General features: G+C 38.9%; 1 protein-coding gene across 1 annotated transcript in view; it reads right to left on the bottom strand.

Annotated features, from left to right (window-relative positions):
- Positions 1-9,673, bottom strand: part of LOC121303550 (pappalysin-1-like) — a 202,097-nt gene extending 192,424 nt beyond the window's left edge. The window contains exon 1 of the mRNA XM_041234313.1: positions 8,500-9,673. Within this exon, the coding sequence (XP_041090247.1) occupies positions 8,500-8,893 (394 nt within the window). The 5' untranslated portion in view covers positions 8,894-9,673. The remainder of the gene's footprint in view (positions 1-8,499) is intronic.
- Between the last annotated feature and the right edge of the window lie 4,949 nt (positions 9,674-14,622).

The raw sequence follows: 14,622 nt of genomic DNA on the forward strand, positions 1-14,622 counted from the left end.
AACAATTAGCAAAGGGAAAATCTCTATTTAGAAAACACAGTTTCAGTGGGGTCAGAAAGTACCGCTGCACACTCCTAGTGGTGAAACCACCACACTTGAAACTTCTAAATTCAGCTTTTAAAAGTGATTTCAGCCTGGTAAAGAATGACCTGGAGGAATAACAAGAATAGTGGGCAAAATGGGGTAATAAACTGGTAAGAAATTGGGCTTAAATAACTGTCCACATTCTCATGTAGAATACACCCCAGATGTTACTTAACAAACCTTTGCCTCTACCATTCGTGTCAAACTTTGTACAGGTACCATGAATGTGTTAGTTTAGTGTTTTAAAGAGTAAAGTATCACGTCAGAAACAGTATAGCTGTTGCTGCAGGGTAGACACACACCAGTGTTAGACCACAGCAAGAGGAATGAGGTAAAGCCATTTTTGGAAAGCCCTACTTACGTGATGAGTATTTGGGCCTCTAATAAAGTGTGATTTGTTTTTTATTTCAGAAGGCTGCTTTACAATCACAGCATCCTAAAGGGTAAACAGAGATGGGAGCAGCTGCTGTGCTCACTCCACATCCTATCCTTGTATCCACACACGCTGCCAGTTACTATAAAACAAATTACGCCATAAAGTCTGCAAAATTACAATCTGTCATATCCTGCAATGCAACCGCTAAGTGGCAAATAACAAAGAGAGATAAAACCCAGCCCAAGCTGATGCCAAGCGAGTGGAGGATTCCAGAGGGAAATCTGGAATGCTTTCTGTGACCCAAAGGGGACACCTTTTCTGAACAGCCCGCACTCTTATAGCAAGAGATGTTGTGATGTTTATGAGGCTGGGAAGCCTGTCGCCTGGCACCTGCGAGTATGACTTGCACTGCGGATGTGAAGGGAGTCCTGCGTTCCACACTGACACCTGAACATGACTTGCACTGCGGATGTGAAGGGAGTCCTGCGTTCCACACTGACACCTGAACATGACTTGCACTGCGGATGTGAAGGGAGTCCTGCGTTCCACACTAAAACATGCACATACTTTTGTGTATATGACCTGTCGGTCACTGAGAACTAGTAATTCAACTGAAGTCCTTGTATTCTGTGATATAAACAAATCCTTGTATTAATGATATATACAAATGGCACCTCCCTGCTGCAAGTCAATGGGCAGGACAGCTGACTGACATTGACAGAGGGCTGATTGCAGCCTCTTGCTTCCTGTCCAGGACTGAACACATTGATGGCATCCCACAAGGAATGGGCTATTCTGGAAAGAACAGCTTTCTTGAAGAAATCAGTAAGTAATGAGAATAATCAGTGGTCACTGTAAAACATTTCCCACATCTTGTAAACTCGCCTTGTCAAATCCGTGCCACGCTGGCAGGCGAAGGTAGCCCTGCACCTTTTTGACAGTGCTTTGGCAGGAGACTTTGACTCAAGTCTATTGGAATGCTACTCTAAAGTGGTGTGAAACATTTATAGAATAAGACTTCTGGGCTAAAGATGATTAGCTTCAAAAAATGCACTGCTGGTATAGTTAAAGTAACACTGCGGGAACTTTCCTGCTCTGCTGCATTCTCCCCATAAAAGTAGAGGCTCAGCTTCTGTCCTGCCAGGCTGAAGAAACCTGCAGCAACAAAACCAAGTAGATTTTATAAGTTTCCACATTGCCACCATTTTCCCTTCTCCGTGTATTGCTCATGCTGGAAACGACTTACACATTTAAAAAATGATTCAGTTTTGAATAAACTGGAAAACAAAGTATGATGCACACCATATTACAGTAAAATAATAATGTCGCGCTACCCCCAAATAAACCCATTATTTCTCCCATCAAACCTTCATCATTGTTTTCAAACCCAGTATAAAAAAAAATAATAATTTTAAAAGATATATTAACAAAATAACTGTAAAATAGGAGGCCAACAGCAAGCTGCTTTGTCCTTCATATATTCCATTATTGTAGCTTTCAGTCTTTCTGATTTCCCTGGTGTTGGTCCAAAGGAATGCGACACACAGCTACTGAGGAAAGATGAAGAGAGCTACTCTAGAGCTACACACTTCAGAACAATTGCCACAGGCAGGAGCATACTTCAGCAGCAGGGTCTGTCACCTCCTCCTCACTTCCCAGCTAGAGCACAGAAGGTTAATGCCATAGCTGAACAATCTGACAGCATTCAGACATCAAAACCTTCTGGTAATGCCACGAGGGCAGAGAGATAATCTTGCTGGATTTGTGATATGGTGCTCCAGCTAGAATTCATTTGATTCAATAATGTTTTTGCCAGGGAATATGCAAAAAACTTGAATGAAAAAAAAAAAAAAAAAAAAAAAAACAGCATCAGAACAAGGTTTTCCAAAAATCAGCGCTTCTTGTATAAAAAAAAAAGATAAACTAAATTCATTTATAAAAATGACAAAAACACAAGTGTGTAAAACAGAAAATAAATACATTATTTATGGTGACATCATCAAGCTATGCAAAGATGAACTACAGCTCTGGCCAAAAGTTTTACATCACCTAGAATTTTAGGAAAGAGGCATCATTTAAAAAAAAAAAAAAATAAAAAAAAACTGTATGAATGTAATTTATGTCTTTTATTTAACATTGTGTAATCAAAGAAATGACACAATTATATCGCAAGAGTCTACTGGAAACCATAATAGTAAAATATTTCATGCTAGATTTCGAAATGCCACATATTTTAATTTTATTTCCATACGTTAAGGGAACATTACTCAGAAGGTTTCATTCGACTTTATGAAGCAAAATGACTTAGTCCTGCAGGTTGATGCCAACCTTTTGGCCATGGTTGCAAATAACTGTAAAGTGATTGTTTATATAAGACCTGGAGCAGTTAGCTCTGAGATGGATCTCAGTTTGCAAGTTGGAGGAGGCCTGCAGAGAATCATGACCAGTGAAAGGAGCCAATCAATACGCACAGTAGCCAACAATCTGAATGCAGGTGAGCAACTGCATCAAACTCAGCAGTGCACAGTGAGTTAAGTTATGAAGGATGGATTGGAATTGCACTGTGCACAACGCACACAAAGTTAACATTTATGAAATTACCACTATCGAGTCTTAGCAAATTCCATTGCTACAGAACATTCTGAACAAGCTTATTCCTCGACACCAGACTGCAGCACAGGCCTGAAGAAATGCCTGTTGAGTTTTGCAAGGTGAAAGCACGTCTTCTATGACGATGACAGCTGTTACTGAATTTGTTTTGCTCTTTTTACTGTGGCAATGGAGCCACAGGAGGGCGACTGTGGTGATGCGATGCAAATAAGCACACTATTTCTGTTACACACTTATTAATACAACTGTTTTACTTGTCAGATTTACCTGACATCATTCAAAGAACAGCAGTCTCGTGAACCACTCATCTCGCTGTTGATGTTTTGCACATGTTATTTACTTTAGGACCCCACCTTACCCTACATAGTTTCCTTTGGGCAACAAGGTCCCTAATGCCGGTAACACAGGACGTTTCAGCAGGAAATATTATCTCAAGAAATAATAATAATAATAATAATAATAATAATAAATAATAATAATAATAATAATAATAATAATAATAACATTTTAATTTAGTGTTAACCTAACTAGTTTATAATTGCTGACCTGCCTTTCACCTTGGTATGTGCAGAGAACTGTACCTCCTTCAAATCAAATGCAATGATTCAAATCCTACGGACAGGAAAACATGTCCCGCCTTGTATTCTCCATTCTGTGCTTGAAATATTGTGACACTGATGAAAGGAGGCCCTCGGGTGCATAGAATGATCAGAGAGTGGGTAAGTATGAATGGATCTGAAGAGAATAGGAGTGTCTTGCAGCTTAGTCACTACTCTGCTACTCTCAAGCTCAATATAGACGAAGGTTGGTGCTCCAGACACACATCTTCTGCTTCCCCAAGCACAGTGCAGGCTCAATCAAGCTTAAACATTCCACATTCCCATGTGCTGGGCAAAGCAAAGGGCAGCTTCAGCACAAGCACTGATATAGTTTGCTGTGCACTCAGAGTATTCAAACTATAAAGCACTGGTAAAACAGACATCAGCATTGCCAACAATGGCGGAGGTTTGTTAAGACAATTATACAGTCCTGGTTTACAACGTGTGGAGAATGAAATGGTGTGAATATAAACCCTTTCAGGGTATTTTTGGCAGGTCATATCTGTGTGACCTACACAGGGCTTCAGTTACAACACAGGAGTCAGCATTCACACTACTCTTCAACATAGCGCCCTGCCCGGTCTGCCATTGCATAGTCTGAGGAGGCTTACATTAATATAGGCCTCTGTTTTATTTCCCCTCTCCCTTTATTTCTTTGTTCAAGTTTATTTTATTTCTAAAGTAAATGAGGACTGGAAATTGAAATACTGATTGTATACAATATAAACAACATCCTCATTAAGTTATTACTGAAATGAGTTAACGGTCAGGTTGTGAAAGGGAGGGCATATCTGAAAGATGGAACAAGAACCTACCGAAGCCATGTGAAGTAATAGCATAACCTGGGACATGTGGGGTGATAATTTGATGATGTTAATGTTGTAAGGCCCACAAGAAATAGATGCTTACACATACATACCACACACACACACACACACACACACACACACACACACACACACACAAGCAAGCACCCACGCACACATATATGCACACTAACACACACACCCGGCGTTCAGGTTTGAGTTCCAGGCTCACCCTTTCCCATTTTGCTAAGACTCTCTTAAGCTGCGCTGATTGCTCAATCTAATTTGGCCAAGGTAAAATAAACAGGCAACAGTCATCTCTCCTCTGTAGTGTTGGTAGAGCAGAGTGCCTCTATCTGCTATACATATACTGTTTGACTTATACTGTCAAACCCGATTGAAAAGGCTCAAGATTTATTTAATAAATGAGATCCTGTTATCCATTCAGAGGCTCGGGTGAAGTGTTTTAACATTGCGCGTCACACAGAGGTTGACCTGAGAAGACACTGCGTCTGCTTGGTGTATTCCTGGAATTCGAATAATTTCTCTCGTCTCAATAACAAAACCAGCACGTAAACAACAACACAAAAGACAGGACATATGCACGAGGCTAAACTGAACCACGCCCCGACGAAAAACCAAGGACTGTGTCCACTGTACGTCATATGCACATAGACCGCCATGCGTAGTTACACATAAAGACTATTGTATTGCCACAGGTCTGGAATTAAAAAAATAACAAGTATTGCATATGTGAAGTTAGATCATAAGCTAAAATGCTAGACACGATCGTTTACAAAGTGCATTACAGGCTAATAACAATACTGTTGTAGAGTGGATTTTTGAAAAGAAAAAGTACAACTAGGTACAAAGACTATTCTGATAATTATATATATGATAGGGACTGGTCCTCCATTTTTTTTTTTTTTTTTTTTTTTTTTTTTTTTTTAAATTAAAATTGTACATGTATATGAAAAAACAATTGATACTGATAATATATTATATGTTTAATATATATATATATATTATATATATCGTATCAATGAAGTACATTATGACAGAAAAAGAAATGTATATAATGTTAGGAGTAATATAATAAGATCTTTTATGTAGTAGAGATAAGAGGACGTGGTTGTAAAGAATAAAATAAAGAGGAGTGCATTTCTTTTTGTGATATTTTGTTAGAAGTAATGTTATAAAAAATGTCTTATTTATGAAAGAAAACGTGGTATGTGGAAAACTACACAATTTGTTCTCTTTATACAAAGCTGGAAATTGCGAGACGATCCCTAACGCGCAGCTTCATTGTGTTGTGTGTGTTAAGTAAGGCTTACGCTCTGTTGGCAGCCGAAGGTATCAAAAGGAAAAACAAATAACTTTCACTCTTTAAAGACCAAAAAGACACGCCCTTTCTGTTCCACGTACCGCCCACATACCATTCATGTAACCACTGCTATTAAAGACAACCTGTCCGTTTACGCGCCGTCACTCAGATCCGGCAACATGTACATTAGTATCAGCTCGAATCAGAAACGACACATTCTGAAATCAAGTCATGATTGGAAACAAACGTCGACGTATGCGAATGAACACAAATCACAGTTTTTTTCTAAATGTGGTATAATTTAAAACACTCATGTTATGTTGCAAAAGGTAACGGATCTTAAACTGTAGTGTAGCCCATGCAACAAAGTCCGCTACTGTACAGTATCTGGAAACTGTGTCGCCTGTAGCAGTACTCTCCTCTCGACTGGTCAACTGTGTAAACTATAACCCTTCTTTTCCCCTTAAATATCGAAAGTAATTGTTTGACGTACATACAATTAGTCGTGTCATACATTTATTGCAGGCATTTTATGTGACATACAATATAATATCCAAGAAAATGGTATTACACGTCGAATTTATACACAAAGTATCATGCACAAACTAGCCTACAAATGACAAAGTCGCTAAGTTCCGAGTATTATTATTGCCTATCTATCCCCCAAAACACATCCAAATCAAGCGTCAGACGCCCCTAGTCCGTGTCATATAATTCCACTTATTGCATCCCGTCCATGGGTAATCCCTATGAAAACAACCCAGATTTCGTCACCACCACCCCCTCCCCCCTCCTCTTAAATACTACGCTACGCTAAGGAGCGGTTTACAAGCGGAATCTGGTAGTTAATGCTTTTAATTTGGGGCGGTACAGCTGCTTTAAGATTCAGTGATGCACCGAGCAAAACATTCGCTGTAAGTGAAGCCAGCAAAAGAGCAAGACGCGGAGTCGAGATTCTGCGCAAGAACGCTGAAGCGCTTCTGAGTCTTCTGTTCTCCCTCACAGCAAATCAGCAAGGGCTAGCATGACGTAGCTACATTTCCACGCGAATCCCGTCAGATCCACAAACCAAACCCACAACTCTGATAACACAAAACAACAACAACAACAACAACAACAACAACAACAACAACACGTACCTCACCTCCAAAGCTCTGCCAAGGCTGCCGGGAAAGAGCGGAGGAATGGGACTGACCCTTCATCGTGATCAGTCCCCAGTAATAGTCACATCACAAACCCAATGAAGTTCACCTTCTTGTCTCAATCCACCATATAGAGATATTTCTGATATTTCTGTTTTCATTCGTTCCTGTTACTCTGTTAGCTTTGATACCAATCCCCCGCCCCTCTTTTTTGTTGTATCTTCTGAGGTCATCCAGCCAAACCCGGTTTGTGTTGTCTCGTATATGCTTCTGCGTTTTCTCATGGCCACGAAACCGTTTGTCCAAATTGTCACAATTCTATCGCTTACACGTGTGATACGATAGGCTTTTAAGCTCTCTCTCTCTCTCTCTCTCTCTCTCTCTCTCTCTCTCTCTCTCTCTCTCTCTCTCTATCTATATAATATATATATATATATATATATATATATATATATATATATATATATATATAAGGCACTATCCTTATCATCTATCTTGCTATATATAAGCGCATGCTTGAAGAAGGGGCTAGGCTGCCCGTCCGAAAAACCGTCACGATATTTTTTTTAATTAATTATTCACATTTTTGTGATGCAACATGCGGATTACATTTTTCTTTTTGCACTTTGCTGACGTTTTGCTACACGGGAATTTTTTGCACATGTTATACAGGAAACAATCCATTTTTTCACATGTTATACATCTGTTGTATATATTTTATATATCGGACAGTAAATGCGGGTTCAGTGTGTTGCTTGTGAATAATACGAAGTACTGCAGGAAGGTTAAAAAGGTAACCGTGTATGAAAACCCTTCCTGTTTACAAAATGTTTCTGAATGTCCCCGGGAAATCAAGAGCAACACACTTGTAAATAAATAAATACATAAATGAATAAATAAATAAATAAATTCGTAATATTTTAATAAAATATGTGCATCCTACAGTTTACGAGTTCATTGGTTGAGATACAGCTACACTGGTACTTTACTTTTAGAATGGATATAAAGGCGGCAAACCAAAATGTGACTTGTATCTCACTTGCAGCTTTTTGAGAATGGAATTAATTATGCTTGTGGCAAAAATCAAAATGTGCCTTTCTTTTTGATTATTCATTAATACAAACATTATATATAGCAATATTATAATAATTATAATTAAACGATAATGCAAATGATCAATAATACAACTTATGTCGTGTGCCGTAGAATGGGTAATCTTACTAGATGCGTTGTGGTTTTCAATTGGTTACAACGCCAACATGCCGTTTACGTTGTACTTGCAACTCGAAAATCTATTAATATTATTATACTTTAATAATAATAATAATAATAATAATAATATAATAATAATAATAATAATAATAATAATAATTGTAAGCGATCTCTCGAATAATATGAAACAATTAGTCTATTAAACGATATGAGTGTAGTAATTAACGTAGCCTACCTACTATGTTAATGTCACTTTTAAAATTGGGAACACTTCGGGAGGTTTAGGTAAACAGCATCAATTCACTGGTAAACAGAGAAAATGTTACTTTCAACTGACAACACATACCCGCAATTACTGCCGGAGATCTCTGCCCCCCTTCGGGTTTAATCCACATTTCGAGTGTGAAATTTCCTCTTGGTATCTCTGTACTCGGTTTTAACCGCAGCTGGTCCCTTTTCCCGGTAAAATAAACAGCCTTGCCCCGGCTGGGAGAGCTCTCCTTTGGCTGGGAGGAGCGATGGTGCTGGCGGAGCAATCTCCGATCCATTCCGGGCAAGGAGCGTTTGCCCCGGGGCAACCTGGTGGCACAAGCCCCTTGGAAGGAGTTGCTAGCGTCCCTTACGCGCACCAAGTCCCTTTTAGACCTCCCCATTCTCCGAGGTGCCCCACACTCGGATCCCACAGCCAGGTTTAAAACCAAGAACCAAAAGAGCAAGGCGAGAAAAGTCCAAAGTTTCATTTTCAAAAAAGGAAAAACAAATCTCAATATTTATTATCTCCACTAAACGCTTCTGAGGGTCTTCCCCCGTTGTTGCCTGTGGTTTTGTAGCAGCTTGTGAAGACGCAGATCCTTTGCAAACCAAGAAGGCGATGCTGTTATTTTTCCTTTATAATGTCAGCCACGACCCCCTCTTCTTGCCCCCTCTTTAAGCGAAAAGTAAGCAAGACACGCTTGAACACAGATTGAGGGAAAGGGAATATGCTAATCTCTCCCAGTGCTCCACCTTCCCAATTGAATGGACCCCATCAAACTGGAGAATGACTCACAATGCAATCAATCAGTTTGTTGAAAGCTCACAATAACGCACTTTTGAGATTTGTTTTTCTTCTAAAACCTCTATAGATTACCAAACTTACATTAGGAAAACATGTCTACATTAGTTACAGATCGGTCTCCACTTCGTAAAAAAAAAAAAAAAGAAAAAAAGAAAAAAGAACAGCTCGGGACACCAGGATGCCTTTTCTAAAGTTCATTCTGAGATTAAAAGTTTCAATTCACAAAATGATCTTGCAGTAATGCAAGAGTGAGTCGCAGCCCTAAGCATCAGGAATCTTCATTGATCTGCTTCAAACAGAAAACACTTGCAGAGCTGTGCTGGTGGGAATCCGCTTTGGTTGCGGGCTGCTTGGAATGGCTTTCTAGACAGTAGCTTTGAAATTTGAAGTTTAGACGATTTGAGTTTTCTTGGCTGAGTGGGAAGTCACAGGTAACCCTGTCGGCTATTTTCTTTCTCTGAGTGTTTCTGACTTGGGACGGTGCTTTTGCTGTTTTTGAAGAACCGTCACTGCTCCCCCTAGTGGTCAAAATTGGAACAGTACATACAACTAGATCGAAAGTGCCAAAAAATGCTGCATAGTTCAGGAATGGTAGAATACTGTTCGGATTTGGAATATGTTTGGGTTTGGCTGCTTATTTAACCATGAAACATTTCTGAAGGCTCCTGGAAAGAATGGCACACATGCTATACCTCTCCCTCGCTCACAGGTATTGTGGAGAACCCTGTCTTCTCTGGGTTGGACAAGGGAAAAAAGCAACTCTGCTCCATTCAGTAAAGCTGTTGTATTTGGAGACCTTAGGAACTGCACTCTGTCCAGCGCAGAAAGAATAGGGGACATTAACATGGAAGAGGGAGCAGCTGAAGAAAATCTATAGGGAGGGAGCAGTGGCATGGCACTACATATGAACAAATATTACTGTTTCAAAAGATCAATATTTTTTTTTAAATCACAAGTTTCACAATGCTCTTGAGACACCTCTGTTTCCATGGACAATGAAGTACACCAGGGGTTAATCTGAGTTAGTTCAAGGGATCCCTGTTTCTTCTATAAATGCCATTCCCACATTTACCCTAATACACAAACCCTGCTGAAAGGCAACAGTTTGCTTTTATTTTCTTTATTTCTCTTTTCCTTTTTTTATTTGGTGAAAAAGTTCCTTTCTCCTCTCACAGCTACACCTTCCCAGATAAACTAGAACCCAGCTTCTGGAGTAAGTAACAGAGAATAAACAAATAAACAAACACATAAATAGTATATTGCATTTATTTAACCATTAAGAGTTAAGCAAAGAACAAATATTCAGTGGCCATTTCCTGATGCAAACAGTCACCTGCTTTCAATTCTATTCTAGCTACAGCAGAGAGTGTTCTTCTCGGGCGAGGTCATCACATGAGCCTCAGGTAGCCCCTGCAGAGTAACATTCTCCCTGTATCAGAACACATGAAGCAAAGTGTGCTTCTGGCAGTGGACTCACTCTAACCCTGCCTCCTGCCCATGGCTTCCCTACACTCCGCTTATCCACAAGCTCATGACTGTATGTCAAAAGGCCAAAGAATGTCATGTAAAATACAGAGTGTAGTAGTGTTGTCTAGTCCATGTTTAACAAATAATCTATCACATGGCTTTCCTGACTGAACTAAAGATCAGAACTTCTCAGTGCCACCAGCATACTGCTACCATAAAATAAAGCATTTTGTAAAATAATTTGTTTTTATTATTTTTTGCCTATATTTGGTTTGTAAAATCACAGGGAATAGTTTTAATTTTTTTTTTTTTTTTAAATAACACCACTTAGCCCATGTATAATTCTTGTGTGACTATATTCCCAGTCTCACTATTAGTTATAGGTGTCTTCTTGGAAAGTTGCTTACAGTCGGGGTGGTTAATAAACTGTGCCTTTTACCTGTTTTATTTTACTTTTCAAACCCTCTATACATCCAGCATCATTTTGTGAAAGAAAAATATATTGACAATGCTACAAACTAGTGATAAGGTTAATTGAAGGTGTGAAAAATCCCCTTAGCCATAAAAGAATTACAGTATACCATGGTAAAAATATATGACAGTATTGTGAGAGCAGGGTAAATCACAGACAATACTGGTACAGCATGTGACATGCATAGCATAACCATAGGGGAAACTTGGGTAGCAGTAACATAACATTACTGCTGTGTTTTCCTTTAACAAAAGAAAAAGAAAGTAAACAGCTTTGGTAAATAGAGGCTGTTTCTGGATAAGCAGATCATCGGAATTTAACTCCTTAAAAAAGTAATATTTACTGCAATAACCTCTCAGGGGCATATTCACAACATCTACATCATTTATTAGGGAAGCAAAATGCCACCTCTTTATTTAACAGACCTAGAAAGTGACCAGGGCCTTAAAAAATTATGAGGAACATCAGGTTCTTTGGAAAGAAGGTGCCTCGTCTCATCCTGTTTCAAATCAGGAGTCATCTTGGTAAGAAAAAGAAAGAAAAAACCTCAAAGCTTTCTGCTGTTTCAAACTGTTCATTCCATAATTGCATTTTACTACCCCTGGACTTCATGCCTCCTTCTTCCTAGTTGTTCCTTGTGAACAGAGGGACTACAAAGCAACACCTAAGAGCCAATGCAATACCTGAGACAGGAAACTCATCTTCCACACAAACATCTCAGCAGACAGCTGATATCACAGAGGAGCCTGCTAATTGCTTTCTTTTTATCAGGGTTTGGATTGTTTAAAACTTTTAAAATTCTTTAAGTGCTTCATTTTGGAGCGCATTTTTAAATGTAATTACCTGTTAAGGGGGGGGGGGGGGCTTGATTGAAGTCTTTAAAATCTTTAAGGGAATTGACAAAGTTACCCTAATCAATACCAGAGGACACTAGTGATAGAGATAGACGTATGGAATGGGTTACCTAGTCATGTTGATGCTGAATTACTGGGATCAATCAGATACTAGTAACTGGACGAGCATAGATGGAATGAATGGCTTCCTCTTTCTTATATTCTTATCTTTCATTGTGGTTAATAGCTAATACATAATGACTTATTTATCAGGTCCTGGCATCCCTAACCCCCACTCATACTCACCAATTATCAGCTCTCAATTGATCATGGCTGTGAAATGGGTTTCAGTTTGTTTACATGCTTTTTAAAGACAACAGCACTTAACTAGTCATTACCAAAGAACGGAACCCATTGGTTTGACTATAAATGTGCGGCATCTGTAGTGCTTCTTGCACGTATGCATGTATCTCCAAATACAACACCAACCGCAGCACCCACAATGCATCTGTCACCTCCGAATATTATCCTTCTCTTAAAGGTGTTATTGGATATGCTTAATTTAAATATAGTTAGTTTAGTTTGAAATTAAACAAAATAATAAGGAAGGCTAAGAGAATTAAATGGAAGGTGTATTTTCTGGAGAGTATTTTACTGATGGTAACAGATGTACTGTATATGAATGGAATCATTCATAAACTAAACTCTTACTTTCTTTTTGTTTTATTCCTGTGACCTTGAACAGTTAATTGGGGATACTTTTCAAAGATCACAACCGTATCTGTAATAGAGATAATGGAGTTGGAGATCTGATATGGTGTATCCAAATCCTTTGAGCTAACAAGTGTGTTTCCTCTCTGTAATGGTGAACATTGCAACACTGTCATTCTAGAACCATATCCTGAAATCCAGAACGATTTCAATTTAATAGTTTGTCATTTTGACATATATGTGATTTAGGTGATGGAGTACCAGGGCATCGGATCAATGGGGATGTTCCAAGTGGCAGATTAAAATATGCTTTAATGGATTATGTATTATAATAACCAAGAATACAATCTAAATTCATCTCCATGGATGTGGTGATCGTTCAATCCCTAAGGATTATCCCAGGACACATTGATAAAGAATGCTTTTTAATACCACCCCCACAGCATGATACAAAGATTCACTTTGATTCACTTACCAGTGCCAGCACCTGGGACAGCAAATCATAAAGAGATTATCCCTCTTAGCTGTGGGTGGAAAATGGACCAGACCTTCACCTGGAGCCAGACACCTAACATAAACTTATTGAAGTATTAAAAAAGCTTGTTTCAAGACACTAGAGATCTCTTTTTCCACTAACCTACCTTGTATAAAGTTACCAAGGTGTTCATTTGACAGATGTTCTTGAGGTTCACCAGTGACAAGCCATGTACCGTATTCCCAGCTTCCACCTTGAAGGCTCATCCAAGGGGAATTCCTATGGCTTTGTCTTGTCCTACTTGCCATTGTATTATATGTTTGTTTGACTTGTATTATCTGGGCTAGCTTTGAAAGGAAGCACTGCAGCAGTGTTTGCTTGAAATGATAAGGCTCTATTAAAATCACTGCAAAGTCATGCTGAAAGTTACCAGTAGCAACATTTCATAAATTGTCATAAACCTCCACCCTTATTTCCAGCTTGGCCAGGGGGTGGTGGCTGTAAAACTGCTCAGGGCGAGGGATTGAGGCAGCCCCAAGTGCCCCAAAAGGCGAGTCCAAAATCCTGTGATGAAGACTTATCTTAACTCTTGTTATTAATGAAACTTGTAAGGTCCTGATATAATTCCTCCCTTCCCTTTCTTGAAAACCCAGTACCTGCTAGCTTGCCAGTAACTTACAATAGCAGAATACTTGAGCACACATTTGTTGATATCCTGGTATCTACTGAATATCGATCTGTTTTAGTTACATAAACGCAACACAGATATACTGTATATTCAGGTAGATTATCCGTAAAGCAAACTGAACAGTGTGCAACAGTTTCTTTGTTCAAGAAATACTAACAGAAACTAATGACAAACTTTCAACTACAAACCCTTTTCAAAGTCTTTATACATACCTTTTTTTTTGGCAATTCACTCTGCAAGTTAAGACACTTTGGTATACCACCAGGTAAAGACTGCATTCCACACAATAAATGATGTTTGATAATAAAATGGTTTCTATTGAACAATGAGTGTTTGAGTAAATGTTTTGAGTTACCATCATTTGCAATTTGAGACAGCCCAATAATGTTCCCTCTTTATTTACCGAATCGCTATCAATGACCTCATATAGGTGATATTGATTTCCGTTTTGCTTGGTCAGTCAGTTCATAATTCTGGATTGAATGCTGTCTGAAACCACAGGCCAGACATTGGCTGGCAGAACTGCAGCTGAGTGACAACATCTAATTTGGCAAGCAGCAAAATGTGAGCCGCATCTATGAATCAGCACAGAAATGATGACATTTCTTCAATGCCATAAAATTGTTTAATCAAACTTACAAGGTAGTGAGAATAGTCACTACCTTCTCTCATGAAAGTCATTTAGTAAAAGTCTTGACATATATTTTCTTACCTTTTATTAACACTTTACTCCCGGACCCCCCTTTTAGGAATGGTTATCACCGGT

The sequence above is a fragment of the Polyodon spathula genome, chromosome 33 (genome assembly GCF_017654505.1).
Source record: "Polyodon spathula isolate WHYD16114869_AA chromosome 33, ASM1765450v1, whole genome shotgun sequence".
Taxonomy (NCBI): domain Eukaryota; kingdom Metazoa; phylum Chordata; class Actinopteri; order Acipenseriformes; family Polyodontidae; genus Polyodon; species Polyodon spathula.